Genomic DNA, 27,857 nt, shown 5'->3' on the forward strand with positions numbered 1-27,857 from the left:
CACTTTTCCACACTTTTCAATGTGGATGGTAAGAGAAATACACCAAACTTTTCCGCATCTTTTTCATACACAACACGGAAAACTAATGCCATCCTAATAGCACATGTTCACAGTAATACCTCGGCCATTTCATATAATGATCAAACATACAGAAACTTTACTAGTACAGGATTGCATTTTTGTTTTACTTTACTAGTACAGGATTGCATTTTTGTTTTACTATCTCGAGTCAGTGTCAAAAAAAAACAAAAAAAAACACTATTCTCTAAAAGGCAACTTCAAAATGGAGCCCTATTCCACACTAGTAACTTGACAATTTGAAGTGGTTATATGTGAGCAACTGCTATACACACCTTAAAAATTTAAATGCATATTTATGCATGATAATGGTTCTGGTGATCTGAGATCAGGACATTCTAAGAAATTTGACCTACAAGTGTTACTAAAAGATATCCAAAAATGCTTCAATGTAATAAAGAAATTAAATAAATGGACACTGACATATTACAGACCCCATAGTTCAAAAATACATATGACATCCAGTAAAGGGTGAGGTAATAGACTTCAACATGAGCTGCAAATAATAGTCAAAACTGGAAACTTACTTGAAAACAGCCAAATAGGTGGTCAAGTTGTTCAGGGGAAAAATCCCAAGCAAGTTTGGCCAAGAGGTCATGAACATTTTTAACAATGGCCTCATGCTTTCCATGTTGTGCTGCCCAAACATCATCTAAATCCTCCAACGTTAAAGCCTGTAAAGAAATATAATAAGCTCAATGCAATATAAGTAAGGTTTGGAAAGTGGTTCTTAAATGTTTGTGCTCAATGAACCTTTTGAAATTAACTGATATTAAAGCCAAACAAAATAATTACATCATCTTTTTTTTCAACAAGCTGGTCATCTCCCACTGAGGCAGGGTGACCCAAAAAGAAAATCCCCCCCAAAAAAATACTTTCATCATTATTCAACACTTTCACCTCACTCATACATAATCACTGTCTTTGCAGAGGCACCCAGATACAACAGTTTAGAAGCATATATAAAAATATGTAACATCCATTGTTGAATAATTTCATAGGTTAAGCCAGTGAATGCTCAATGTCAAACAAAAAAAAAAAATCAACAAGACAGCCATCTCCCACTGAGACAGGGTGACCCAAAAAGACAGAAAAAACTTTCATCATTCAACACTTTCACCATCACTCACACACAATCATTGTCTTTGCAGAGGCGCTCAGAAATGACAGCTCAGATGTCCCTCCAACCTGCCAATATCCCAAACCCCTCCTTAAAAGTGCAGGCATTGTACTTCCCATCTCCAGGACTTGAGTCAAGCCTGCCAGTTTCCCTGAATTCCTTCATAAATATTACCCTGCTCACATTTCAACAGCAAGTCAAGTTCTAAAAACCATTTGTCTCCATTCGCTCCTGTCTAACATGCTCACACATGCTTGCTGGAAGTCCAAGCCCCTCGCACACAAAACCTCCTTTACCCCCCCCCCCCCTCCAACCTTTCCTAGGCCGACCTCTACCCCACCTTCCCCCCACTACAGATTTATACACTTTTGAAGTCATTCTATTTTGTTCCATCCTCTCTACATATCCAAACCACCTCAACCCCTCATCAGCCCTCTGGATAATAGTTTTGGTAATCCCGCATCTTCTCCTAATTTCCAAACTACGAATTCTCTGCATTATATTCACACCGCACATTGCCCTCAGACATGACATCTCCACTGCCTCCAGCCTTCTCCTTGTTGCAACATTCACCACCCATGCTTCACACCCATATAAGAGCAGTGGTATAACTATACTCTCATATGTTCTCTTCTTCGCTTCCATGGACAAAGTTTTGTCTCCACAGACTCCTAAGTGCACCATTCACCCTTTTCCCCTCATCAATTCTATGATTCGCCTCATCTCTCATAGACCCATCTGCTGACACGTCCACTCCTAAATACTATCTGAATACATTCACCTCGCCCAGACTCTCCCCCTCCAACCTGATGTCCAATCTTTTGTTACTTAATTTTTTTTGTTATCCTCATCATCTTACTCTTTCCTATATTCACTTTCAATTTTCTTCTTTTACATACCCTGCCAAACTTATCCACCAACCTTTGCAGCTTCTCTTCAGTCTCTCCCAAAAGCACAGTGTCATCAGCAAAGAGCAACTGTGACAACTCCCACTTTGTGTTAGATTCTTTATCTTTTAACTTCAAACCTCTTGCCAACACCCAAGCATTCGCTTCTCTTACAACCTCATCTTTAAATATATTGAACCATGGTGATATCACACATCCTTGTCTAAGGCCTACTTTTACTGGGAAATAATCTCCCTCCCTGCTACATACTCTAACCTGAACCTCACTATCATTGTAAAAGCTTTTCACTGTTTTCAATAACCTACCTCCTATTCCATACATTTGCAACATCTGCCACAGTGCCCCCCTATCCACCGTGTCATACACCTTTTCCAAAGCCATAAATGCCACAAAAACCTCTTTACCATTATCTAAATACTGTTCACCTACATGTTTCACTGTAAACACTTGGTCTACACACCCTCTACCCTTCCTAAAGCCTCCTTGTTCATCTGCTATTCTACTCTTTATCTTACTCTTAATTCTTTCAATAATAACTACCAAACACTTTACCAGATATAGTCAACAGACTTCTTCCTCTATAATTTTTGCATTCTCTTTTTGTCTCCTTTGCCTTTAGGGACTGTACATACTTATTCTCAGCAAAATTTCTTGACAGTGCCTCTCACTATCATTTGCTCTCCTTTAGCATTCTCACCACTCTCTTTACCTTTCTTTTACACTCCATATACAATGCCCTTCATATATCACTTCTGCTTTGTAAAAACCTCTCATAAGTTACCCTTTTCTCTTTTATTTCAGTCCACCAAGCACTCCTCTTTTCTCCTGCACCCACTCTCCTATAGCCACAAACATCTGCCCCACATTCTAATAATACATTTTTAAAACTATCCCCTCTCTATTCACCCCCCCCCCCCCCCCCCACTACCCATACTTGCACTAGCCCACCTTTCTGCTAATTATCTTACCCTAACTTCTTGCTCCCTTAGTTTATTAACTTTCACCTCTCACTTACTTACTGTTGCCATTTTCCTTTTGTCCCACCTACCTCTTAATCTAGATAAACTGTAGCTACAACAAGATAATAATCCAATATACCCATTGCCCCTCTATAAACATGTACATCCTAAAGCCTACCCATCAACCTTTCATCCACCAATACATAATCTAAAACTATTTTCATTATGTGCTATATCCTATCTTTTATACTTACATATCCTCCATTTCACTTATTACCAAACCTCTTTCTACACTTTTTTTTTTTTTTTCAACAAGTCGGTCGTCTCCCACCGAGGCAGGGTGACCCAAAAAAGAAAGAAAATCCCCAAAAAGAAAATACTTTCATCATCATTCAACACTTTCACCACACTCACACATCATCACTGCTTTTGCAGAGGTGCTCAGAATACAACAGCTTAGAAGCATATACATATAAAGATACACAACATATCCCTCCAAACTGCCAATATCCCAAACCCCTCCTTTAACCCTTTCAGGGTCCGTCCCGTAGATCTACGGCTTTACGGTGAGTGTCCAAACCGTAGATCTACGCCATGAGCTCAGCTCACTCTGATAAACTGTGAGTGGTACATTTGGGCCTAGATATGAGAGAATACATCTATGTGGTATGTGTGCACCACATAAAACAGATCCTACAGCACACTGTGTATGAGAGAAAAAAAACTGAAATCACGATTTTTTTATTAAAACAGCAACTTTGCAGTGTTTTTCGTATGTTTTTATAGTTGTATTTGCAATTTCTTGGTCTCATTTGATAGAATGGAAGACATATTACAGAAATAGAGATGATTTTGATTGGTTTTAGCACTGGAAATGGCTTGAAACTGAGCTCAAAATAGCGGAAATGTTAAATTTTTGCCGATATTCAAGAGTAAACAAACGACCTCACACGTCTAATACACGTCAGCTGGTGGGTCTAATATACATTCACAAATATGGTGATGATATTTATACAATTATTACAGTATTGCATAACAGTAAATCTTCTATTTTTTGGTGTGAATAAAAATTCATTATGTGAATAAAAAATCAAAATGGAATTTATTTGTAAAGCCTCAAAACATAACTAATGAACAGAGGAAATGTTAGTTTAGTGCCAGGAATGCCTACATTGTTTATTCTGGACCCTATTTTGAAATTGGAATATTTTGAACTTTGTGTTAAATTGTCAAAATTAACAATTTCCGATCACTTTATTTTGTAGTTGAAACAGTTGACTTGGCGATTTCTTGTGCTCAATCGATAGAATAGAAGTAATACTAGTGAAATAGCTAAGAATTTGGTTGATTAGAATAATGTAATTGGCCTAAAATGGGAGTCAAAGTCGGCAAAATCGCCGATTCGTAAATATCGCTGACACATCAAAATTCGCGAGAGCATAATTTCGTCAATTTTCCACCAAATTTCGTACTTTTTGTTTTATTACCTTCACAAAAAGATTCTCTACGATTTCATAAGAAAAAATAACAAATTTTTTTTTTTAAATTCTTGGACACTGGTGCGTGACTCCAGATTTGGGCCTTGGACCCTGAAAGGGTTAAAGTGCAGGCATTGTACTTCCCATTTCCAGGACTCAAGTCCGACTATATGAAAATAACCGGTTTCCCTGAATCCCTTCACTAAATATTACCCTGCTCACACTCCAACAGATCGTCAGGTCCCAAGTACCATTCGTCTCCATTCACTCCTATCTAACACGCTCACGCACGCTTGCTGGAAGTCCAAGCCCCTTACCCACAAAACCTCCTTTACCCCCTCTCTCCAACCCTTTCGAGGACGACCCCTACCCAGCCTTCCTTCCCCTATAGATTTATATGCTTTCCATGTCATTCTACTTTGATCCATTCTCTCTAAATGACCAAACCACCTCAACAACCCCTCTTCTGCCCTCTGACTAATACTTTTATTAACTCCACACCTTCTCCTAATTTCCACACTCTGAATTTTCTGCATAATATTTACACCACACATTGCCCTTAAACAGTACATCTCCACTGCCTCCAACCGTCTCCTCGCTGCTGCATTTACCACCCAAGCTTCACACCCATATAAGTGTGTTGGTACTACTATACTTTCATATATTCCCTTCTTTGCCTCCATAGATAACGTTTTTTGACTCCACATATACCTCAACGCACCACTCACCATTTTTCCCTCATCAATTCTATGATTAACCTCATCCTTCATAAATCCATCTGCCGACACGTCAACTCCCAAGTATCTGAAAACATTCACTTCTTCCATACTCCTCCTCCCCAATTTGATATCCAATTTTTCTTTATCTAAATCATTTGACACCCTCATCACCTTACTCTTTTCTATGTTCACTTTCAACTTTCTACCTTTACACACATTCCCAAACTCATCCACTAACCTTTGCAATTTTTCTTTAGAATCTCCCATAAGCACAGTATCATCAGCAAAAAGTAACTGTCAATTCCCATTTTGAATTTGATTCCCCATAATTTAATCCCACCCCTCTCCCAAACACCCTAGCATTTACTTTCTTTACAACCCCATCTATAAATATATTAAACAACCATGGTGACATTACACATCCCTGTCTAAGACCTACTTTTACCGGGAAGTAGTCTCCCTCTCTTCTACACACCCTAACCTGAGCCTCACTATCCTCATAAAAACTCTTTACAGCATTTAATAACTTACCACCTATTCCATATACTTGCAACATCTTCCACATTGCTCCTCTATCCACTCTATCATATGCCTTTTCTAAATCCATAAATGCAATAAAAACTTCCCTATCTTTATCTAAATACTGTTCACATATATGCTTCAATGTAAACACCTGATCTACACATCCCCTACCCACTCTGAAACCTCCTTGCTCATCCGCAATCCTACATTCTGTCTTACCTCTAATTCTTTCAATTATAACCCTACCGTACACTTTTCCTGGTATACTCAGTAAGCTTATTCCTCTATAATTTTTACAGTCTCTTTTGTCCCCTTTCCCTTTATATAAAGGGACTATACATGCTCTCTGCCAATCCCTAGGTACCTTCCCCTCGTTCAGACATTTATTAAACAAAAGTACCAACCACTCCAACACTATATCCCCCCCCCCCCTGCTTTTAACATTTCTGTCATGATCCCATCAGTTCCAGCTGCTTTACCCCCTTTCATTTTACGTAATGCCTCACGTACCTCCCCCGCACTTACATTCTGCTCTTCTTCACTCCTAAAAGATGGTATACCTCCCTGACCAATGCATGAAATTACTGCCTCTGTTTCTTCCTTAACATTTAAAAGTTCCTCAAAATATTCTCGCCATCTACCCAATACCTCCATCTCCCCATCTACTAACTCCCCTACTCTGTTTTTAACTGACAAATCCATATTTTCCCTAGGCTTTCTTAACTTGTTTAACTCACTCCAAAATTTTTTCTTATTTTCATTAAAATTTCTTGATAGTGCCTCTCCCACTCTATCATCTGCTCTCCTTTTGCACTCTCTCACCACTCTCTTTACCTTTCTTTTACTCTCCATATACTCTGCTCTTCTTATAACACTTCTGCTTTGTAAAAACCTCCCGTAAGCTACCTTTTTCTCTTTATCACACCCTTTACTTCATCATTCCACCAATCACTCCTCTTTCCTCCTGCCCCCACCCTCCTATAACCACAAACTTCTGCCCCACATTCTAATACTGCATTTTGAAAACTATTCCAACCCTCTTCAACCCCCCCACTACTCATCTTTGCACTAGCCCACCTTTCTGCCAATAGTCGCTTATATCTCACCCGAACTTCCTCCTCCCTTAGTTTATACACTTTCACCTCCCTCTTACTTGTTGTTGCCACCTTCCTCTTTTCCCATCTACCTCTTACTCTAACTGTAGCTACAACTAAATAATGATCTGATATATCAGTTGCCCCTCTATAAACATGTACATCCTGGAGCCTACCCATCAACCTTTTATCCACCAATACATAATCTAATAAACTACTTTCATTACGTGCTACATCATACCTTGTATATTTATTTATCCTCTTTTTCATAAAATATGTATTACTTATTACCAAATTTCTTTCTACACATAGCTCAATTAAAGGCTCCCCATTTACATTTACCCCTGGCACCCCAAATTTACCTACTACTCCTTCCATAACATTTTTACCCACTTTAGCATTGAAATCCCCAACCACCATTACTCTCACACTTGATTCAAAACTCCCCACGCATTCACTTAACATTTCCCAAAACCTTTCTCTCTCCTCTACACTTCTCTCTTCTCCAGGTGCATACACGCTTATTATAACCCACTTTTCACATCCAATCTTTATTTTACTCCACATAATCCTTGAATTAATACATTTATAGTCCCTCTTTTCCTGCCATAGCTTATCCTTCAACTTTATTGCTACTCCTTCTTTAGCTCTAACTCTATTTGAAACCCCTGACCTAATCCCATTTATTCCTCTCCACTGAAACTCTCCCACCCCCTTCAGCTTTGTTTCACTTAAAGCCAGGACATCCAGCTTCTTCTCATTCATAACATCCACAATCATCTCTTTCTTATCATCTGCACAACATCCATGCACATTCAGACTTCCCACTTTGACAATTTTCTTCTTCTTATTCTTTTTAGTAATCTTTACAGGAAAAAGGGTTACGAGCTCATTGTTCCCGGCATTTTAGTTGACTTTTACAACACGCATGGCTTACGGAGGAAAGATTCTTATTCCACTTCCCCATGGATATAAAAGGAAAATTAATAAGACCAAGAACTATTAAGATAAAATCAAAGAAAACTCAGATGAGTGTGTATAAATAAATGTGTACATGTATGTGTAGTGTGACCTAAGTGTAAGTAGAAGTAGCAAGACATACCTGTAATCTTGCATATTTATGAGACAGACAAAAGACATCAGCAATCCTACCATCATGTAAAACAATCACAGGCTTTCGTTTTACACACATGTTTTTTATTTTGTGTTCTGTGCCCTGTTCCTACGAGAGAGAGAGAGTTTTTTTTTACCACCAGTATTGTCACTTCGGGACGACGCAAGGTAAGTGGCCGAGCAAATGTAGACAGCCTGTACTGTCTGCACAGACAGCCTATGCTGTCTGCCAGCTTAGTTCAAATTTTGCAGCACTCGGGTGCTGCCCTCTCTAGGCCTGCCCAGGTCAGTGGGATGTTGGTCCCACTCGCTCACTCACTCAGCGGCCCAGACTCAGTCAACAAGTCTACTCCCTCTCTCCCTCCCGGGCCATGGGCACAAACACACAAGCCTGTGTACCCACCACGACTTTCAAATAAAGTAAGAAGCCTCCGAAGACGTTTATCATTGAACTTCGCTCTGCAGAACCACCAAATAAACTGGTTATAAAACAAAGGGGTTGGGGGTCATCCTTGGAAAGGATGAAGGAAAGGGGTAAAAGAGGTTTTGTGTGCAAGGGGCTTGGACATACAGCAGACATGTGAGCGTGTTAGACAGAAGTCAATGGAGACGAATGGTTTTTGGGACAATGAACTGTTGGAGTATGAGCAAAGTAATATTTTGTGAAGGGATTCTTGAAAACCAGTTAACCGGACTTGAGGCCTGGAAGTGCAAAGTGTAATGCTTGAACTGTAAAGGAGGGGTTTGGGATATTTGCAGTTTAGAGTGACTTCTAAACTGTCGTATCTGGACGTCTCTCCAAAGACAGTGATAGTGTGATAGTGAAAGTGTTTCTTTTTTATTGGGTCACCCTGCATCAGTGGAAGACAGTCAGTACAGTGGACCCCCGGTTTACGATATTATTTCATTCCAGAAGTATGTTCAGGTGCCAGTACTGACCGAATTTGTTCCCATAAGGAATATTGTGAATTAGATTAGTCCATTTCAGACCCCCAAACATACACATACAAACGCACTTACATAAATACACTTACCTAGTTGGTCGCATTGGGAGCTGATCGTAAACCGGGGGTCCACTGTATGTTAAAAAATTAATGGAGACTTCAATATGAAGGTGGTCAAGAAAGTCGTAAAATGCAATATCCTGTCTTTAGAAAATGACAAGACGAACCACAAATCATACATTGCTTATTATCTGGCTAACTCAAGTATCATAGGGGCACTATACTTACTTTCTCCTTGATAATGAAGCGAATAATCTTTTCTAACTTCTCAACATATTGTGGTTGGTGGAGGGAATCTCTAAGCACTATCTGAAGCACACGGTTCTCCTTGATCCACTCCTGTAAAAGGAAATATACTTAATAAATTTAAACATCTAATTTGTGCCAGGTATATAATATTTGCCTCTGAAAAGCAATGTACAGTATGCATGTATGAATGTATATGTATGAATGTATATGTATGAATGTATATGTATGAATGTATATGTATGAATGTATATGTATGAATGTATATGTATGAATGTATATGCATGAACGTATATGCATGAACGTATATGCATGAACGTATATGCAAGTATGAATGAATGCATACGTCTCTCCATGGGGAAGTGGAGAAGAATCCTTCCTCCTCAAGCCGTGTGTGTTGTAAGAGGCAACTGCGAGGAGCAAGTGTTAGTAACATCTTCTGTATAAATTACTAAATGTAAAAATAAGAAAAACTTTCATTTCTTCTTTTGCAGGTCACCCTGCCTCATTGGGAGATGGCCAGCCTGTTAAAGTACATGTATATACAAGTATGTGTATGTCAGTACTCTTGGCTCTTGTGATTTACAAGCACATTTCACACTCAACAAATTAGATTTGATTTACCAAAGCTTAACTATGGTTAGAAAATTTAAATTTGCAGCCATCAACAAGAGGATTGAAACAAAAGAAAGCCAGAGCCCCACTCAAAGAAAATAGACTAAGCTCAGTCGAGTAAATTTTTTACTGAAATAAAAAAAAAAGCAACGTTTTGGTGTGGTTTAAACTTTAGCAAAAGTACAAGCTTTGTTGTATTCTCTGCACCCCACTCCATATTCAGGCGAGGTCTGAGTACATTTTTCACGTCAATAATGTTTTTGGTGTTTTGTACTCAGAATTTCTAAACAGCAAGAAGGGAAAGTGGAAATATAAACACACATGCAGTATAATGTGATCCTTTATTGACTACGTTTCGCCCATACAGTGGGCTTTTTCAAGTCACAAACAGAACTACCTGGGGTGGAAGGAACGCAAGTATTTATAGTCAGGTTCAGAATGCTGAGGTCAGGTGGAGAATGCTGCATCTGATGATGTACCAAGTGGGGTTATAGAGTCTAAAATCTTGGGTAGCTTGGAAAGGAGATTGGACAAGTTTGTGAGCAGACCTTCTACAGTGTTCTCATGTGGGATAGCGATGAAGAAGCTTCTTGACAAGTGGTTCAGCTATGTTATAGAAGCCACTATTCTGGTTGAAGTTGTCGGATTTTAGACTCTATAACCCCACTCGGTACATCATCAGATGCAGCATTCTCCACCTGACCTCAGCATTCTGAACCTAACTATAAATACTCGCGTTCCTTCCACCCCAGGTAGTTCTGTTTGTGACTTGAAAAAGCCCACTGTGTGGGCAAAACGTAGTCAATAAAGGATCACATTATACTGCATATTTGTTTATATTTCCATTGTGTCGGTATTTTATACCATTTATTTCCAGCAAGAAGGGAAGTTGGAAACCTTACCGCCATGCGCTCTGCAGTCAACCATTCCTCCTCTTCAACAGGTCCATGACGATGTGAATAATAAGAAACATTAGTAATCACCTTGTTTACTTCATTCAAGGCATTCATCTTCCCATTGAAGGATGAGATTTGCAATAACCTGAAATAAGAACAAACCAAATACATTATTCCTGTAAAAAAAAAAAAAAAAAATATGTATCAACACAGTATAGTTTTCACACTGATAATGAACTCAATCCTCATGTCATACATACCCTTAATAGACCCTAATTCACTTTATTTTTAAAGAAATATGATTACAAAAAGGGAGAAAATTCATAGCAATAAGGGATCTGATTTATATGGAAAGTGTGGATAACCTAAGAGGCTGGAATGGTAAACAAATAGTCAACTGAAGTCCTTAATGTTATGTTGTTTAATACATGAGCACATTAAAGGTTATCAAACATGTGGGAAAAACACTCAATAACAGACCTAGTATTTGCTAGAAAAGAAAATTTAACATAAATGTTATAAGCCCTCTTGAAAAATATCTTCTACTGATATGTTGCAAAGTATAAATTGGTGAATAAATAGAATCATCAACTAGCTTACAGGAAAGAAAAATTATGATAATCTAAGGTAGTATTTCAAATATTAAGAGGGTTCCAGGGAGAAACTGTAGTGACTGTGGACTTTTTTTTTTTTTTTTCAACAAGTCGGCCATCTCCCACCAAGGCAGGGTGACCCAAAAAAAAAAGAAAGAAAATCCCCAAAAAGAAAATACTTTCATCATTCAACACTTTCACCACACTCGCACATTATCACTGTTTTTGCAGAGGTGCTCAGAATACAACAGTTTAGAAGCATACACATATAAAGATACACAACATATCCCTCCAAACTGCTAATATTCCAAACCCCTCCTTTAAAGTGCAGGCATTGTACTTCCCATTTCCAAGACTCAAGTCCGACTAAATGAAAATAACCGGTTTCCCTGAATCCCTTCACTAAATATTACCCTGCTCACACTCCAACAGATTGTCAGGTCCCAAGTACCATTCGTCTCCAATCACTCCTATCTAACATGCTCACGCACGCTTGCTGGAAGTCCAAGCCCCTTGCCCACAAAACCTCCTTTACCCCTTCTCTCCAACCCTTTCGAGGACGACCCCTACCCTGCCTTCCTTCCCCTATAGATTTATATGCTTTCCATGTCATTCTACTTTGATCCATTCTCTCTAAATGACCAAACCACCTCAACAACCCCTCTTCTGCCCTCTGACTAATGCTTTTATTAACTCCACACCTTCTCCTAATTTCCACACTCTGAATTTTCTGCATATTTACACCACACATTGCCCTTAGACAGGACATCTCCACTGCCTCAATCTCCTCGCTGCTGCATTTACCACCCAAGCTTCACACCCACATAAGAGTGTTGGTACTACTATACTTTCATACATTCCAGTCTTTGCCTCCATAGATAACGTTTTTTGACTCCACATATACCTCAACGCACCACTCACCTTTTTTCCCACATCAATTCTATGATTAACCTCATCCTTCATAAATCCATCCGCTGACACGTCAACTCCCAAGTATCTGAAAACATTCACTTCTTCCATACTCCTCCTCCCCAATTTGATATCCAATTTTTCTTTATCTAAATCATTTGATACCCTCATCACCTTACTCTTTTCTATGTTCACTTTCAACTTTCTACCTTTACACACATTCTCAAACTCATCCACTAACCTTTGCAATTTTTCTTTAGAATCTCCCATAAGCACAGTATCATCAGCAAAAAGTAACTGTCAATTCCCATTTTGAATTTGATTCCCCATAATTTAATCCCACCCCTCTCCCGAACACCCTAGCATTTACTTCTTTTACAACCCCATCTATAAATATATTAAACAACCATGGTGACATTACACATCCCTGTCTAAGACCTACTTTTACCGGGAAGTATTCTCCCTCTCTTCTACACACCCTAACCTGAGCCTCACTATCCTCATAAAAGCTCTTTACAGCATTTAGTAACTTACCACCTATTCCATATACTTGCAACATCTGCCACATTGCTCCTCTATCCACTCTATCATATTTTTTTTTATTATCACACCGGCCGATTCCCACCAAGGCAGGGTGGCCCGAAAAAGAAAAACTCTCACCATCACTCACTCCATCACTGTCTTGCCAGAAGGGTGCTTCACACTACAGTCCTTAAACTGCAACATTAACACCCCTCCATAAATGCAATAAAAACTTCCCTACCTTTATCTAAATACTGTTCACATATATGCTTCAATGTAAACACTTGATCTACACATCCCCTACCCACTCTGAAGCCTCCTTGCTCATCCGCAATCCTACATTCTGTCTTACCTCTAATTCTTTCAATTATAATCCTACCGTATACTTTTCCTGGTATACTCAGTAAACTTATTCCTCTATAATTTTTACAATCTCTTTTGTCCCCCTTCCCTTTATATAAAGGGACTATACATGCTCTCCACCAATCCCTAGGTACCTTCCCCTCTTTCATACATTTATTAAACAAAAGTACCAACCACTCCAACACTATATCCCCCCCTGCTTTTAACATTTCTGTCATGATCCCATCAGTTCCAGCTGCTTTACCCACTTTCATTCTACGTAATGCCTCACGTACCTCCACCACACTTACATTCTGCTCTTCTTCACTCCTAAAAGATGGTATACCTCCCTGGCCAGTGCATGAAATTACTGCCTCCCTTTCTTCCTCAACATTTAAAAGTTCCTCAAAATATTCTCGCCATCTACCTAATACCTCCCTCTCCCCATCTACTAACTCCCCTACTCTGTTTTTAACTGACAAATCCATATTTTCCCTAGGCTTTCTTAACTTGTTTAACTCACTCCAAAATTTTTTCTTATTTTCATTAAAATTTCTTGACAGTGCCTCTCCCACTCTTTCATCTGCTCTCCTTTTGCACTCTCTCACCACTCTCTTCACCTTTCTTTTACTCTCCATATACTCTGCTCTTCTTATAACACTTCTGCTTTGTAAAAACCTCTCGTAAGCTACCTTTTTCTCTTTTATCACACCCTTTACTTCTTCATTCCACCAATCACTCCTCTTTCCTCCTGCCCCCACCCTCCTATAACCACAAACTTCTGCCCCACATTCTAATACTGCATTTTTAAAACTATTCCAACCCTCTTCAACCCCCCCACTACTCATCTTTGCACTAGCCCACCTTTCTGCCAATAGTCGCTTATATCTCGCCCGAACTTCCTCCTCCCTTAGTTTATACACTTTCACCTCCCTCTTACTTGTTGTTGCCACCTTCCTCTTTTCCCATCTACCTCTTACTCTAACTGTAGCTACAACTAAATAATGATCCGATATATCAGTTGCCCCTCTATAAACATGTACATCCTGGAGCCTACCCATCAACCTTTTATCCACCAATACATAATCTAACAAACTACTTTCATTACGTGCTACATCATACCTTGTATATTTATTTATCCTCTTTTTCATAAAATATGTATTACTTATTACCAAATTTCTTTCTACACATAGCTCAATTAAAGGCTCCCCATTTACATTTACCCCTGGCACCCCAAATTTACCTACTACTCCTTCCATAACATTTTTACCCACTTTAGCATTGAAATCTCCAACCACCATTACTCTCACACTTGATTCAAAACTCCCCACACATTCACTCAACATTTCCCAGAATCTCTCTCTCTCCTCTACACTTCTCTCTTCTCCAGGTGCATACACGCTTACTATAACCCACTTTTCACATCCAATCTTTATTTTACTCCACATAATCCTTGAATTTATACATTTGTAGTCCCTCTTTTCCTGCCATAGCTTATCCTTCAACATTATTGCTACTCCTTCTTTAGCTCTAACTCTATTTGAAACCCCTGACCTAATCCCATTTATTCCTCTCCATTGAAACTCTCCCACCCCCTTCAGCTTTGTTTCACTTAAAGCCAGGACATCCAGTTTCTTCTCATTCATAACATCCACAATCATCTCTTTCTTATCATTTGCACAACATCCACGCACATTCCCACTTTGACAATTTTCTTCTTATTCTTTTTAGTAATCTTTACAGGAAAAGGGGTTACTAGCCCACTGTTCCCGGCATTTTAGTTGACTTTTACAACACGCATGGTTTATGGAGGAAAGATTCTTATTCCACTTCCCCATGGATATAAAAGGATAAGTAATAAGACCAAGAACTATTAAGATAAAATCAAAGAAAACTCAGATGAGTGTGTATAAATAAACGTGTACATGTATGTGTAGTGTGACCTAAGTGTAATTAGAAGTAGCAAGACATGCCTGTAATCTTGCATATTTATGAGACAGACAAAAGACACCAGCAATCCTACCATCATGTAAAACAATTACAGGCTTTCCTTTTGCACTCACTTGGCAGGACGGTAGTACCTCCCTGGGTGGTTGCTGTCTACCAACCTACTAATTTGATATGTTATATAAGTACTATAAATGTACATTTTGTTTTCCAGTTGTCAGAAATTAATCTGGAATGAAATGGCACATTTTCAACTCTTATTCTGATATGTGGCTTTTGAAATAAGCCATTTATCAGCTATGCAACTAAAAGTTAAAATACAAACTGAGGAGATCACTTACCTGAGTATCATTTTTAGTCTAAAAATCTCAAGATTTTTGGCAGTCTCCTCTTGACTGGGCACTCGAGACACCAGGCACTTGATGGCTTTGATGATTGCAGAAAGCGCGTCATTTTTGGCCTCATTCTTGGCCTCTTTCTTTAATTCCTCATCGGTAAGATTCTCTAAAAAGGCTGGAACTACCTCCTGTTGGGTTGTGGGTATCATGAAAGGTAGGAACACAGTACTCAAAATAACAAAAGAAACTCAAACGAAAAGGCCGAAATACCATATTAACTTTCAGAGCATCTTGCATAAACATTTTACTTTTATACTGCGATGCCAACCAACTGCTCAAGAGATTAATACATATTTAAACCACAGAAAAAGTGATAAATGATATACACAACTGAACAAAAAACTGAATATGAATTGCTTCATAAATTAAAAAATGTCTTCATATATAAAATAACCAAATTAATAGTTCTAGATTGTACTTACTACAATAGGCATGAAGTATTTCTCTATAGTAGGTACAGTGAGCATCTCAAAGCAGAGGCCAAATGGTCTTAAGAGGGCACAGATTACAGGAACTGAGAGATTCTTCCCAGACTGAAATCTTTCAAGAAGAATTTGAAAGCCACCAAGTTTTCCAAAAAGATTGATAAGATCCACCAGCCAACCTCTGGGATTTCTTGGATCAGGCGGTCTGGCAAATAGTTCATAGTCAAGGATCTGTGACCCCTGTGGTACAGTTTCTGAAGGACGAGTTCCATTAAACGTATGAAACCTGAAGCAAGAAAAAATATAATTGAATTTCTTTACATTACATTTTTCACTGTTTATATAATAATACTGGACAACAGGAAAAAAATTAAATGGTAGTATACAGCAATATTAACCCTTCCATCTAACAGAAGTGTTGTTACCACTATACTCTCGTACATTCCCTTCACTGAGTCCATGGATAACGTTTTTTTTTTTTTTTTTGTCTCCACAGATACCTCAATGCACCACACCTTTTTTTCTACATTAATTCTATGGTTAACCTCATCCTTCATAAACCCATCCACTGACAAGTCAACTCCCAAGTATCTGAAAACATTCACTTCTCCCATACGCCCTCCAATGTGATATCCAATTTTTCTTTATCTAAATCATTTGATACACTCATCACATTACTCTTACCTACATTCACTTTCAACTTTCTACCTTTACACACCCTCTCAAATTCATGCACTAACCTTTGCAACTTTTCTTTAGAATCCCCCAAAAGCATAGTATCATCAGCAAAAAGTAACTGTCAACTCCAATTTTGTATTTGATTCCCCATAATTTAACCCCACCCCTCTCCCCAACACCCTAGCATTTACTTCTTTGACAACCCCATCTATACATATGTTAAACAACCATGGTGACAGTACACATCCCTGTCTAAGACCTACTTTTACTGGGAAGTAATCTCCGTCTCTCCTACACAGCCTAACCTGAGCCTCATCCCTTAGTATTCATTTTATTTCCCATTCCAAAATTAAATTAAAATTTCACATTTAAATGTAAAATAAGACACACACATTCCCACTATCCCTTCCTAAACCATCTTCCCTCCCTAAAAAAAGTAATAGACAGCAATGTGTACTTTTTACATGAATGCTTAACAGATTGGCATACTAAAAAAAAAAAAAAAGCCTTACAAACTGAGGTTAAATACAGAAGACCATCATTCCTGAAAACAGAACCTTATGCAAAAACATGCTATGAAAACTGAAGAACGTATAGGTAATACAGGGTTTCATTCATGGGTTTCTCAAATGGCAAACAAATTACCGTATTTCGCGGCTTATTACACATTTTTTCCAGAAAATGTCTCCAAAAACCACCATGTGTCCCATAAACTGAAGGTCAGTGACAGGAGCTATAAGTTTGGGGTGTGGGGTGGACTGTAGCTCTCCCAGTTACATCCAATGCCGAGCCACTGAAACTAAAACAAGTCTTATAAACCGCATCTTATAAGCCGCGAAATATGGTATTTAAATCTTTCATCAAAAATAATGAAGTTTGATACCTTTCACTGTAGATGACATTACTCGTTGGTCTAAAAACAGTGTGCGTGTTATGTACCCAAATGCTAAATAAAACTTAGTTACTAAATAAACTCACTCAAAAAGGCCTTGGGTAAGATAGTGTTTGACATTGGTGTATGACATTATACCATCTAACCAGAGAAAATAGGAAGGGTGCTCCATCCAGAGAATATGAAGAAGGTTGATACACCTCTAGGGTCTATCATAAATTTAATACACAATCTTATCAGTATAAAATATGCAAAATATAAAGGTAGCAAGGAAGACTATTACCACAACTTAAATTCTTTGTTTCTTTTGCTTGTAGATGTAGAAGTGTTTAGATATGGTTATTTAGCCTAACTAAGCAGAAGACAGCTGTGATTCATTTGTTTCATCAGCTGATACCTCTTACACAATCCACTACACAATTTACTCACTATATAGTGACAAGGAAAAACTTTATGCTTCCCAAAATTTTCCAATTCTCTTGCTTGTTGATCAAGAGAGGTGTCTCAAAATGGTACGAGATTACCGAACTGTAGACAGCAGAGAGACATCTGTCTGCTTTATCAGCAGACAGCCGAGTCATATGTTTTATTAGTTGACACCACTTGTATAATCCACTACAGAATTCACTCTTTAATAATAGTGACAAATACAAATTTTATCATTCTTAAATTCCTTTTTCTCTTGCTTGTTGACAAAGAAGTGCTTGGAGATGGATAAGCCACTATTGAGAAGTATAGTACTATACAACTGAGACGTTTATGTATTATCAATTGATGCTACTCATATATCTCTTCAGCTGACCTGATCCCACACTCACTACCAGTATACAATTTTCTCATTTATAATAGTAACGAGGGTGCATTCTATCATTCCATAAATGCCTGGTCATTGTGTGTTGATAAAGGAGTGCCTGGAGATGGTCATAAGACTACTAAGCAGTAGACATCTGAGACATCCAGACGTTTTATCAATCACGGCATTCTATACAAACTCATGCCGCAATTTCTCAACCATTTTATCACAAACATATGCTGCATAAATGCACCTAAAGTTGGTACCTGACCAGCCAGGCTGTGGCTCGTACGTTGGATTGCGTGCAGCCAGCAGTAACAGCCTGGTTGATCAGGCCCTGATCCACCATGAGGCCTGGTCATGGACCGGGCCACGGGGTCATTGACCCCCGAAACTCTCTCCAGGTAAACTTGTATTCGAGTCTACTGTACTTTTAGATTTACAGGAGAGAAATTTTTCTTTCTCAACTCAAATTATATATATAATACTTTTATTATTATTATTATCACACCGGCCGATTCCCACCAAGGCAGGGTGGCCCGAAAAAGAAAAACTTTCACCATCATTCACTCCATCACTGTCTTGCCAGAAGGGTGCTTTACACTACAGTTTTTAAACTGCAACATTAACACCCCTCCTTCAGAGTGCAGGCACTGTACTTCCCATCTCCAGGACTCAAGTCCGGCCTGCCGGTTTCCCTGAATCCCTTCATAAATGTTACTTTTACTTACTTGGAATTAGGGCTGAGCACCATAGCAAGAAGGTCAAGTAAGGGAAACCAGTCCTGGTGCAGTTTCACTACAACTAATTCTATTAACTTTTCACAGTTCTTGAGGATACATCTCTGCAAGTTTAAAAGCAAAATTATAAAAGTACATAATTAAATTACTAACCATTAAACCCTATATATAATTTACATTTTCCCCAGACACTACACCAAACATTTTACAGCCCATATACCATGCCATTCTTTGTATATATACTGCCAAGCCCCTGAATTCATGAATGTCACAGTATGTTCCCAGACCTCACCAAGAATCCAAAGCTAGCAAGCATTGTACCACTAAATTTTGTCTGATAAACAATTTATATACAGTATAAATACTGTCACCAGTTTCCCCTATATAGAAACACTAAATGTGTTGACTGCTAATGTGAAAAAAACTAATTTATTTCCATCTGTAATGGAAGTCAACTTATGGCTTGTAATATATGAATGTTACACTGTGCCAAAATATGAAGACCATATATTTAAGAGAAAAATTGCATTTTTCTCACATATATTTCTCCATCATGTTAAATTATAGAAAATGTACCTAAATAATTCAATACTTACATGAATTTCAAACTTCCAGCTGTTTACAGCCTCATCAGTAAGGATTTTGGTGAAAGAAATGGTCAGCCCTTCCCTGAAGAATCTCTGACATGCCTCACTTCTTGTATCTACACCTGCATTAAAATAACGTGGTAAACAGTTAAATCTAGCCTTGCACAACTTTCAAATGTAGATGCTATAATTAACTTACAATATAGCAAATAGTCCTTGGGAACAGTGAACACCCACCCATCATCTTTAGAAATAGTCAGAACTTTGTTCATAAACAGTCAGTGGAATCATAGCATAGAATTTTACCCATATCTTTTATTCAGTAAATGTTTTAAAATACTTTATTTAGATTAGGTTAGACTCATCTACCAACAAAAATAAACCAATTATACAGTACAACAATGCCAAATAAATAAGATGAAGACAAAAAAAAATAGCGTGGACCCACCAAGAGCACCACAAAATATTAAAATAATCAATATTTAAGGCTTGTGAACACCCATTTGACCATCTTAGCAATAGTGAAACACTGACTGAAGAAGAGCTAGAACACGTTATAATTATTAACTGCAAAAGTTTTGGAGGATCTTGTTAACCCTTTCAGGGTCCGTATCATAGATCTACGGCTTTACGTTGAGGGTCCAAACCGTAGATCTACGCCATGAGCTCAGCTCACTCTGATAAGCTGTGAGCGGTAAATTTGGGCCTAGATATGAGAGAATACATCTATGTGGTATGTGTGCATTGCATAAAACAAATCCTGCAGCACACAGTGCATAATGAGAGAGAAAAAACAGACCATAATTTTCAATTAAAACAGCGACTTTGCAGTGTTTTTTCGTATGTTTTTTATAGTTGTATTTGCGATTTCTTGGTCTCATTTGATAGAATGGAAGATATATTAGAGAAATAGAGATGATTTTGATTGGTTTTAGTAGTGAAAATGGCTTGAAACTGAGCTCAAAGTAGCAGAAATGTTAAATTTTTGCCGATGTTCAAGAGTAAACAAATGACCTCACACATCTAATACACACCAGATGGTGGGTCTAATATACGTTCACAAATGTGCTGATATTATTTATACAATTATTACAATATTGCATAACAGTAAATCTTCCATTTTTTGGTTTGAATAAAAATTCATTATGTGAATAAAAATAAAAATGGAATTCATTTGTAAAGCCTGAAAACATAACTAATGAACAGAGGAAATGTTAGTTTAGTTCCAGGAATGCCCGCATTGTTTATTCTGGACCCTATTTTGAAATTAGAATATTTTGAACTTTGCATTAAATTGGCCAAATTACCAATTTCCGATCACTTTATTTTGTAGTTGAAACAGTTGACTTGGCAATTTCCAGTGCTCAATCGATAGAATAGAAGTAATACTGGTGAAATAGCTAAGAATTTGGTCAACTGGAATAATGTAATAGGCCTAAAATGGGATTCCAAGTCGGCAAAATTGCTGATGCGTAAATATCGCTGACATATCAAAATTCGCGAGAGCATAATTTCATCAATTTTCCCCCAAATTTTGTACTTTTTGTTTTATTACCCTCAGAAAAAGATTCTCTACCATTTCATAAGAAAAAAATAACAAAATTATTTTTTGAAAATTCTTGGACCCTGGTGCACACTTTGAAATTTGGCCTCTGGACCCTGAAAGGGTTAAGTAAGGCAATCCCAGTAGTTTACCTACCATGCTATTTCTGAGTGCAATAAAAGCTCTTGAATATTTTCTAGTTTATGAACAAAGCAATGGTTTTCAAAATGCAAAAACTAATTCCCTGAGTAGCACCAATAATAAGGCAACATTTGCTTTGAAAGTTCTACATCTGCTCTAAGTTTCCTGGGTGAACTACATTTGCTTTATTATTTAGGACTATTCTTAAACATTTGAGTGGCTGACAATTATTCTTAGATCCCCTACATGTCCTTTCTGTTCTACTAAAAGGTATACCTGCCTCTTATATCCTGTATCACTTAGAATTCTTCATATTTTCCAAATAGGCTGGAATTTCACGATTTAATTTCCTGTTGCCCACTACAGCTCTTCACATATAAGAAACAGATACCTATTGTACACACTAACCCCGAGTACAGAGATCGATGGAGGCTTCCAGCAAGAGCTCCAGCTCACACTTGGGTAAAACCGGGACCACCCATCTTTGTCGGTGTATCATCTCATCTAGTCTGGCCAAGTCAGCCAGGGGAAAATCGGGCTCCCCACCACCCAAATCCTCACCCTCACCTTCACCCAACACTTCTCCATCACTACCCTGTGAGAAAAAAATCAATTCATTACATGTTTACTGCAAGCTTAATACATTAAACAGTACTGTACATCACTAGATTTTAAATTTGTTAAATACAGCACTGCAATAAAATACTGTACAGCACAGACATACTATATATCAGACAACTATTATCAAGATAGCAAAAGGAGTTCAGTGCACTGGAAATACACTACTATAACCAAAAGAAAAATTTGACAAAAAAAAAAAAATTCAATGAGACAATATCAAGTTCTAGTGATTATCCAACATTACCTGTGGTGGAGTGTTAGGTGGTCCCTCCTGTGGGTCCTGATTTGCTATCATTGCGATGGTCATAGCGCTGTCGTGTGGCACTGGTGCCGGCCTTTCCGTCACCCAGTGGCACGACCAGATGCCACAGTCCTAACCATACATCCACTTTGGGCTGTTAAGAAGAAAATGACATGGAGTATACATGTTTTTGGAAGAAAATGTTTTTAGATATACCACTAGGACAAAAAAAATAATACTTGAGCAAGAGTATGTAGCAAAGCAATAAAACACCATAAATCTCCTTGTCCCTACCATCTTGAAGACCTCTGTTGATGTCTTGGATATGGGTATTAAATTTCAATTTATTGTCCACTATTACACCTAGAAATTTTCCCCTTCTTGTGTTATGTATCATTAATTCTAATATCCAACTGTGGACACAGATGATTACCAAAAGATACATAGAATGCTTTTTTCAATGTATAGCACTGTTACTATTGCATCATTAGTACTTTTTTTGGGTTTCAACCCAAACTGACAAGGAGTAAGTACATTGTGCTTGGTCAGGCAGATGTACAGCTGCTTGTGGATTAATCTCTCAAATATTTTTGATGCAAGGATACTGAATATCATTTACTTCCTCAGATTCTCTCATTTTCCCTTCATACTACTCTTTGCCTAGCCTTTTGTCACACTTTCTACTTGCTTCCCTTGATTCTCAATAATATAGTATCTTTTCTATCCCCCAATGCCCACTAAATGCATCCTTCCACTAATGCAATATGCATCAAGCTGTATTCTGTTGCAATTCTAGTATGAAATCTCTTGTGCAATCTAACTAGTTTGTTTTCTTCTAAGTCAAAGTTTATGACCAGAGAACATCGTAAAAGCTAGACTCATAAGTCATTCATCTTACAAGTTTAGATAACCTTTTAGCTTGTGACATAACCTTTAACAGATTCCCTTCTGCCAGAAACACATGGGTAACTTGGCCTAATAGTGACATTAAAATGCTTTTTGCAGGGGAAATTATATTTTTAACCTTTAAATACCCAGCTAAACAGTAAATTCTTGTTTGGCTCTATTACTAGTACTGTGGCAGGTTGCACAACAGTGTCTGCACTCTGAAGGAGGGGTGTTAATGTTGCGGTTTTATAACTGTAGTGTAAGCACACCTCTGGCAAGACAGTGATGGAGTGAATGATGATGAAAGGTTTTCTTTTTCGGGTCACCCTGCCGTGGTGGTAATCATCCGATGTGTTAATAAAAAAAATCTAGGAAATAGTATACAATATTTTTTTATTAACACATCAGCCATTTCCCACAAAGGTGGGGTGACCCGAAAAAGAAGAAACACTTTCATCACCATTCACTCCATCACTATCTTACCAGAGGCACGCCTACACTAGTTAAAAAACTGCAGCATATCAACACCCCTCCATCAGAGATCAGGCACTGTGCTTCCCACCTCCAGAACTCAAGTCCCACTAACCGGTTTCCCTGAATCCCTTCATAAATGTTACCCTGCTCACACTCCAACAGCACGTAAAGTCATAAAAACTATGTCTCCACTCCTGTCTAACACGTTCAGGTACACCTGCTGGATGTCCAAGCACCTCGCACACAAAACCTCCTTTACCCCCCTCCCTCCAACTTCTCTTAGGACAATCCTTTCCTTGCCTTCCTTCCACTACAGATTTATACACCCTCCAAGTCATTATATTTTGTTCCAACCTCTCTAAATATACAAATATGTGTTAATTTACACCTTCAGATTTTTTTGTCTGGAGGGTGTGTGATGCCATGATGTGGAGGGTGGTGATGTGTGATAACAAATTGTGGAAAGTTCTGGTGTATGCTGGAAAGTTGTGGATGGTTGCAGTGAATGGTGGCATGGCGTGGTGACGGGTGGTGGAAAGTTATGGTAAGTAATAATGACTCATGAAATCGTAATGATACGATTGCAAACAAACCATACCATGGGTGGGGATAGAACCCGCGGGTTCTATCCCCGCCCATGGTATGATAAGTAATAATGGTTGGTGCCAAGCTGTTGGTAATGTTAGTTGGCAGTAAGCTAAGGGGAGTGCTGGTTGGTGGTAAGCTAGGGGTGAGTGCTGGTTGGTGGTAAGCTAGGGGCGAGTGCTGGTTGGTGGTAAGCGAGGGGCAAGTGCTGGTTGGTGGTAAGCTAAGGGGAGTGCTGGTTGGTGGTAAGCTAAGGGGAGTGCTGGTTGGTGGTAAGCTAGGGGCAAGTGCTGGTTGGTGGTAAGCTAGGGGTGAGTGCTGGTTGGTGGTAAGCTAGGGGTGAGTGCTGGTTGGTGGTAAGCTAGGGGCGAGTGCTGGTTGGTGGTAAGCTAGGGGCGAGTGCTGGTTGGTGGTAAGCTAAGGGAAGTGCTGGTTGGTGGTAAGCAAGGGGGAGTGCTGGTTGGTGGCAAGCTAGGGGGAGTGCTGGTTGGTGGCATGTTGTGGAGGGCAGTAAAGAATAGTGGCATGTTGTGGAAGATGGAGGAATTTGGTGGCATGTTGTAAAGGGCAATGCAGTGTTGACATGGCGTGAAGAGCAGTGGACAGTAGTGAAGTGTTGTGGAAGGTCAGTGCTTCCTTCTGAAGTGTAAAGCCTTCTCCTGCTTCTCCATGAGCAAGTTATGACTCATAACAACCAAATATCTATTAATCTCCCACAAGTACAAGTTGGAGAGCTCTAGCCAGCTAAGGGATTCACAAGGTCCTCAATGCATTTTTGAATTAAAACCCAACAACCACTAGTGCTACTGGAACTACCATTCAGAACACATATAAATACATAGTATTGTATATCAACAAGGCAATCATATGCAGCCTTATACTGTACTTTGCTGGAAACACTGTATCTGGATATACTATACTGCCTGAAAAATTAATGTTTTCAAGATATAAATTTTTTTTTTCTAAAACTGTGGAAGAAAAATTATACTGTATATAGCTATATGGGCAGGAGAGCTGCCATACGCTTTCCACCCCTAACCCAAACTTTACACACACCTGTCCAGCTACTGTACTATTCTCATATATTGGTAAAGCAGTACTGTATAACAAAGTAGTACAGTATATCCATGGTAAAGTTTATTGTAAAAAAAAAAAAATGGATATACATTGGTGCCTACATATGGCACAAAAATTAATTAATGCAGTAGTTCAAGGAATACTATGCTTGTTTTGGCATTCACTGACTTGCTGCATTCAAGTTACACAACAAATCTCAGTCTGCTGTAAACTGTTAACCAACTAAAGTACTGGGTTCATAAGGCTCTCAGGATGTCATTTATTTTAGTAATTTTAGCATACATACAGAGGTACAAAAAAATACAGGCAAGAGCAGCATGCCAAAGCCACTTATATGCATAGCATTACGGGCTGGCTTAAAATTAACTTAAGATTAACTAAGCAATGATGAAATCAGTGATAAAACATTATTGTAAACAGATAACTATAAAGCACAAATGAGTATTACAAAGACAGGTCATATGGTTGCATGCATTGCTGTACATTCAGTCGAATGGAGTATTCTGTTAGGTAGTGTATTTAAAAAAATAATAAAGTTAGATTGGGTCCTAGGTTTAACATTTGTGTGATATAATTGTGAGTAACATTTAGGATATACAATTTATAAGGTTCAGTTATTCAGTATTTATTTGGTTTTGAGTGAGTAAGTGATCTTTGAGAAGAGACTTGAATTTATAAACAGGTAGTGTTTCTTTTATATTTACAAGTAATGAATTCCAGATTTTAGGGCCTTTTATGTGCATTGAGTTTTTGCATAGCGAGGAACATCAAAGAGTGATCTGTGCCTTGTGTTATGGTCATGTGTTCTGTTGAGGTTGGCAAGGAGATGTTTGAGGGGAGGGTTAATATCAGAGTTAAGTGTTCTATGTATGTAATAGGTGCAGTAATAAGTATGGATGTTTTGTATGGTGAGTAGGTTGAGTGTTTTGAATATTGGTGTAGTGAGAATTTATCATCATTCTAACTGCAGCCTTTTGTTGGGTAATTAGTGGTCTGAGATGGTTACTTGTTGTTGAGCCCCATGCACAAATTCCATAGGTGAGATAGGGATAAATAAGAGAGTGATAAAGGGCCAGGAGGGCTGACTGTGGAACATAGTACCGTATCTTCGATAGTATGCCTACAGTCTTGGAAATTTTCTTAGAAATTTGTTGTATATGTGTATGAAATTTGAGTCTATTATCAAGGTGGATTCCTAAGAATTTTCCCTCTGTTAGCTTTGTGATAGGTGATCTGTTTATCGTTATGTTAAGAGGTACATCTGTAGCTCTGTTACCAAACTGAATGAAGTAGGTTTTGTCAATGTTTAGTGTAAGTTTGTTAGTCTTCATCCAGGTAGATATTTTCTGTAATTCGGTGTTTAACCCGGTGTTTAACCCTAACTCAACATTTATTGGGTTCATACTGCCTGCTGGTTGTCATAAACCTTAAAACCCAACCAACACCACCACCCAGTTTCAAATGGTGGCAAAATTAGGGTCCTCTGTGGACTTCAATATATTTTTCATATATTACCATAGCAACTTTTTTGTCATAAGCCACATCATACACGTATATGGAGTGATTTCTTACTCTTTCTTATTTAGCTACCAAGGACTATATACAGTATAATCACTGCACTTAACTTCTTATATCCATAACTACATTTCATTATACTATATTGTAGCTCATCGATTAGTTCCACTCACCCTTTTACAACTAAACAATTACAACTTTTGATTTTATGAATTATGTTGTACCCTGTATCTTTTTTATAGTCTTAAAACATAATAAATCAAACTACAGGTGGACCCCACTTATACAGCAGGTTAGGTTCTGGGCTATTGCTCTAAAGTAAAAATCACTGTAAAGTGAAACATAGCCTTTTATCACTTTCAAATGTACATAAAAGCCTGATAACATGTTTACATTATCATATATTAAGTGAACACTGGAGCTAGACCTAAAAAAATGTATATACAGCCTCCCCTCGCTTAACAACGGAGTTCTGTTCCTAAGACCTCGTCAGTAAACGAATTTGTCACTAAGTGAGGAGCATACTATAATGGTAGAGAGTCTGTGTCAACAATCTTTGATATTGTTTTAATGCCACCTTTGCACCATTTATAACATTTCTGGCATATTTTTAAATGTTTATACAGTAGTATACTGCATATATTAATAAACAGAATAGAGGAAATTAGCTCTAATATAATAAGGTTGGTCGAGTTACCGACAATATGTAAAGTAAAAGGACACAAGTGCAACTAATGTGACATTTTATTGTGGCAACGTTTTGCTCTCCAGGAGCTTTATCAAGCCGTTACAAACAATACATGGACACAGAGGGTATATACAGGCTCAGAGTGAGGTGCAGTACTAGTGGTGGTGGTAGTAGTAGTAGTAGTATAGTAGTAGTGACAAAAGTTGTGGTAGTAGTAGTAATACAATATGGTAGAGCAATTAATTCATACATGAGTAAAAGGATATAAAAGCTTGATAAAGCTCCTGGAGAGCGAAACGTTGCCACAATAAAATGTCACATTAGTTGCACTTGTGTCCTTTTACTTTACATACAGCTCTAATATACATTATTTAGGTATGCATACTGGTCAGAGCCCCCATCGTAAATCCGAGTCATCGGTAAACGAGTACGTTGCTAAGTGAGGAGGGGCTGTATGGTACACATTACTTACCTTAAAATGTTCTTGTCCTTAGCTTATACTGAGT

The 27,857-nt window shown here is 38.2% G+C and overlaps 1 protein-coding gene across 4 annotated transcripts in view; it reads right to left on the bottom strand.

The window, feature by feature from the left end:
* The window catches only part of faf (ubiquitin carboxyl-terminal hydrolase-like faf), a 264,269-nt gene that overhangs the window by 230,687 nt on the left and 5,725 nt on the right, over positions 1-27,857 (bottom strand). For all 4 annotated transcript variants that reach the window (XM_070093596.1, XM_070093595.1, XM_070093594.1 and 1 more), the window contains exons 2-10: positions 22,128-22,278; positions 21,671-21,857; positions 19,588-19,700; positions 18,983-19,095; positions 15,886-16,174; positions 15,407-15,591; positions 10,759-10,897; positions 9,224-9,334; positions 606-752 (exon numbers count right to left, since the gene is read on the bottom strand). In XM_070093596.1, the coding sequence (XP_069949697.1) occupies positions 606-752; positions 9,224-9,334; positions 10,759-10,897; positions 15,407-15,591; positions 15,886-16,174; positions 18,983-19,095; positions 19,588-19,700; positions 21,671-21,857; positions 22,128-22,190 (1,347 nt within the window). In that variant the 5' untranslated portion in view covers positions 22,191-22,278. The remainder of the gene's footprint in view (positions 1-605; positions 753-9,223; positions 9,335-10,758; positions 10,898-15,406; positions 15,592-15,885; positions 16,175-18,982; positions 19,096-19,587; positions 19,701-21,670; positions 21,858-22,127; positions 22,279-27,857) is intronic.

This window comes from Cherax quadricarinatus, chromosome 43 (assembly GCF_038502225.1).
Source record: "Cherax quadricarinatus isolate ZL_2023a chromosome 43, ASM3850222v1, whole genome shotgun sequence".
NCBI lineage: Eukaryota > Metazoa > Arthropoda > Malacostraca > Decapoda > Parastacidae > Cherax > Cherax quadricarinatus.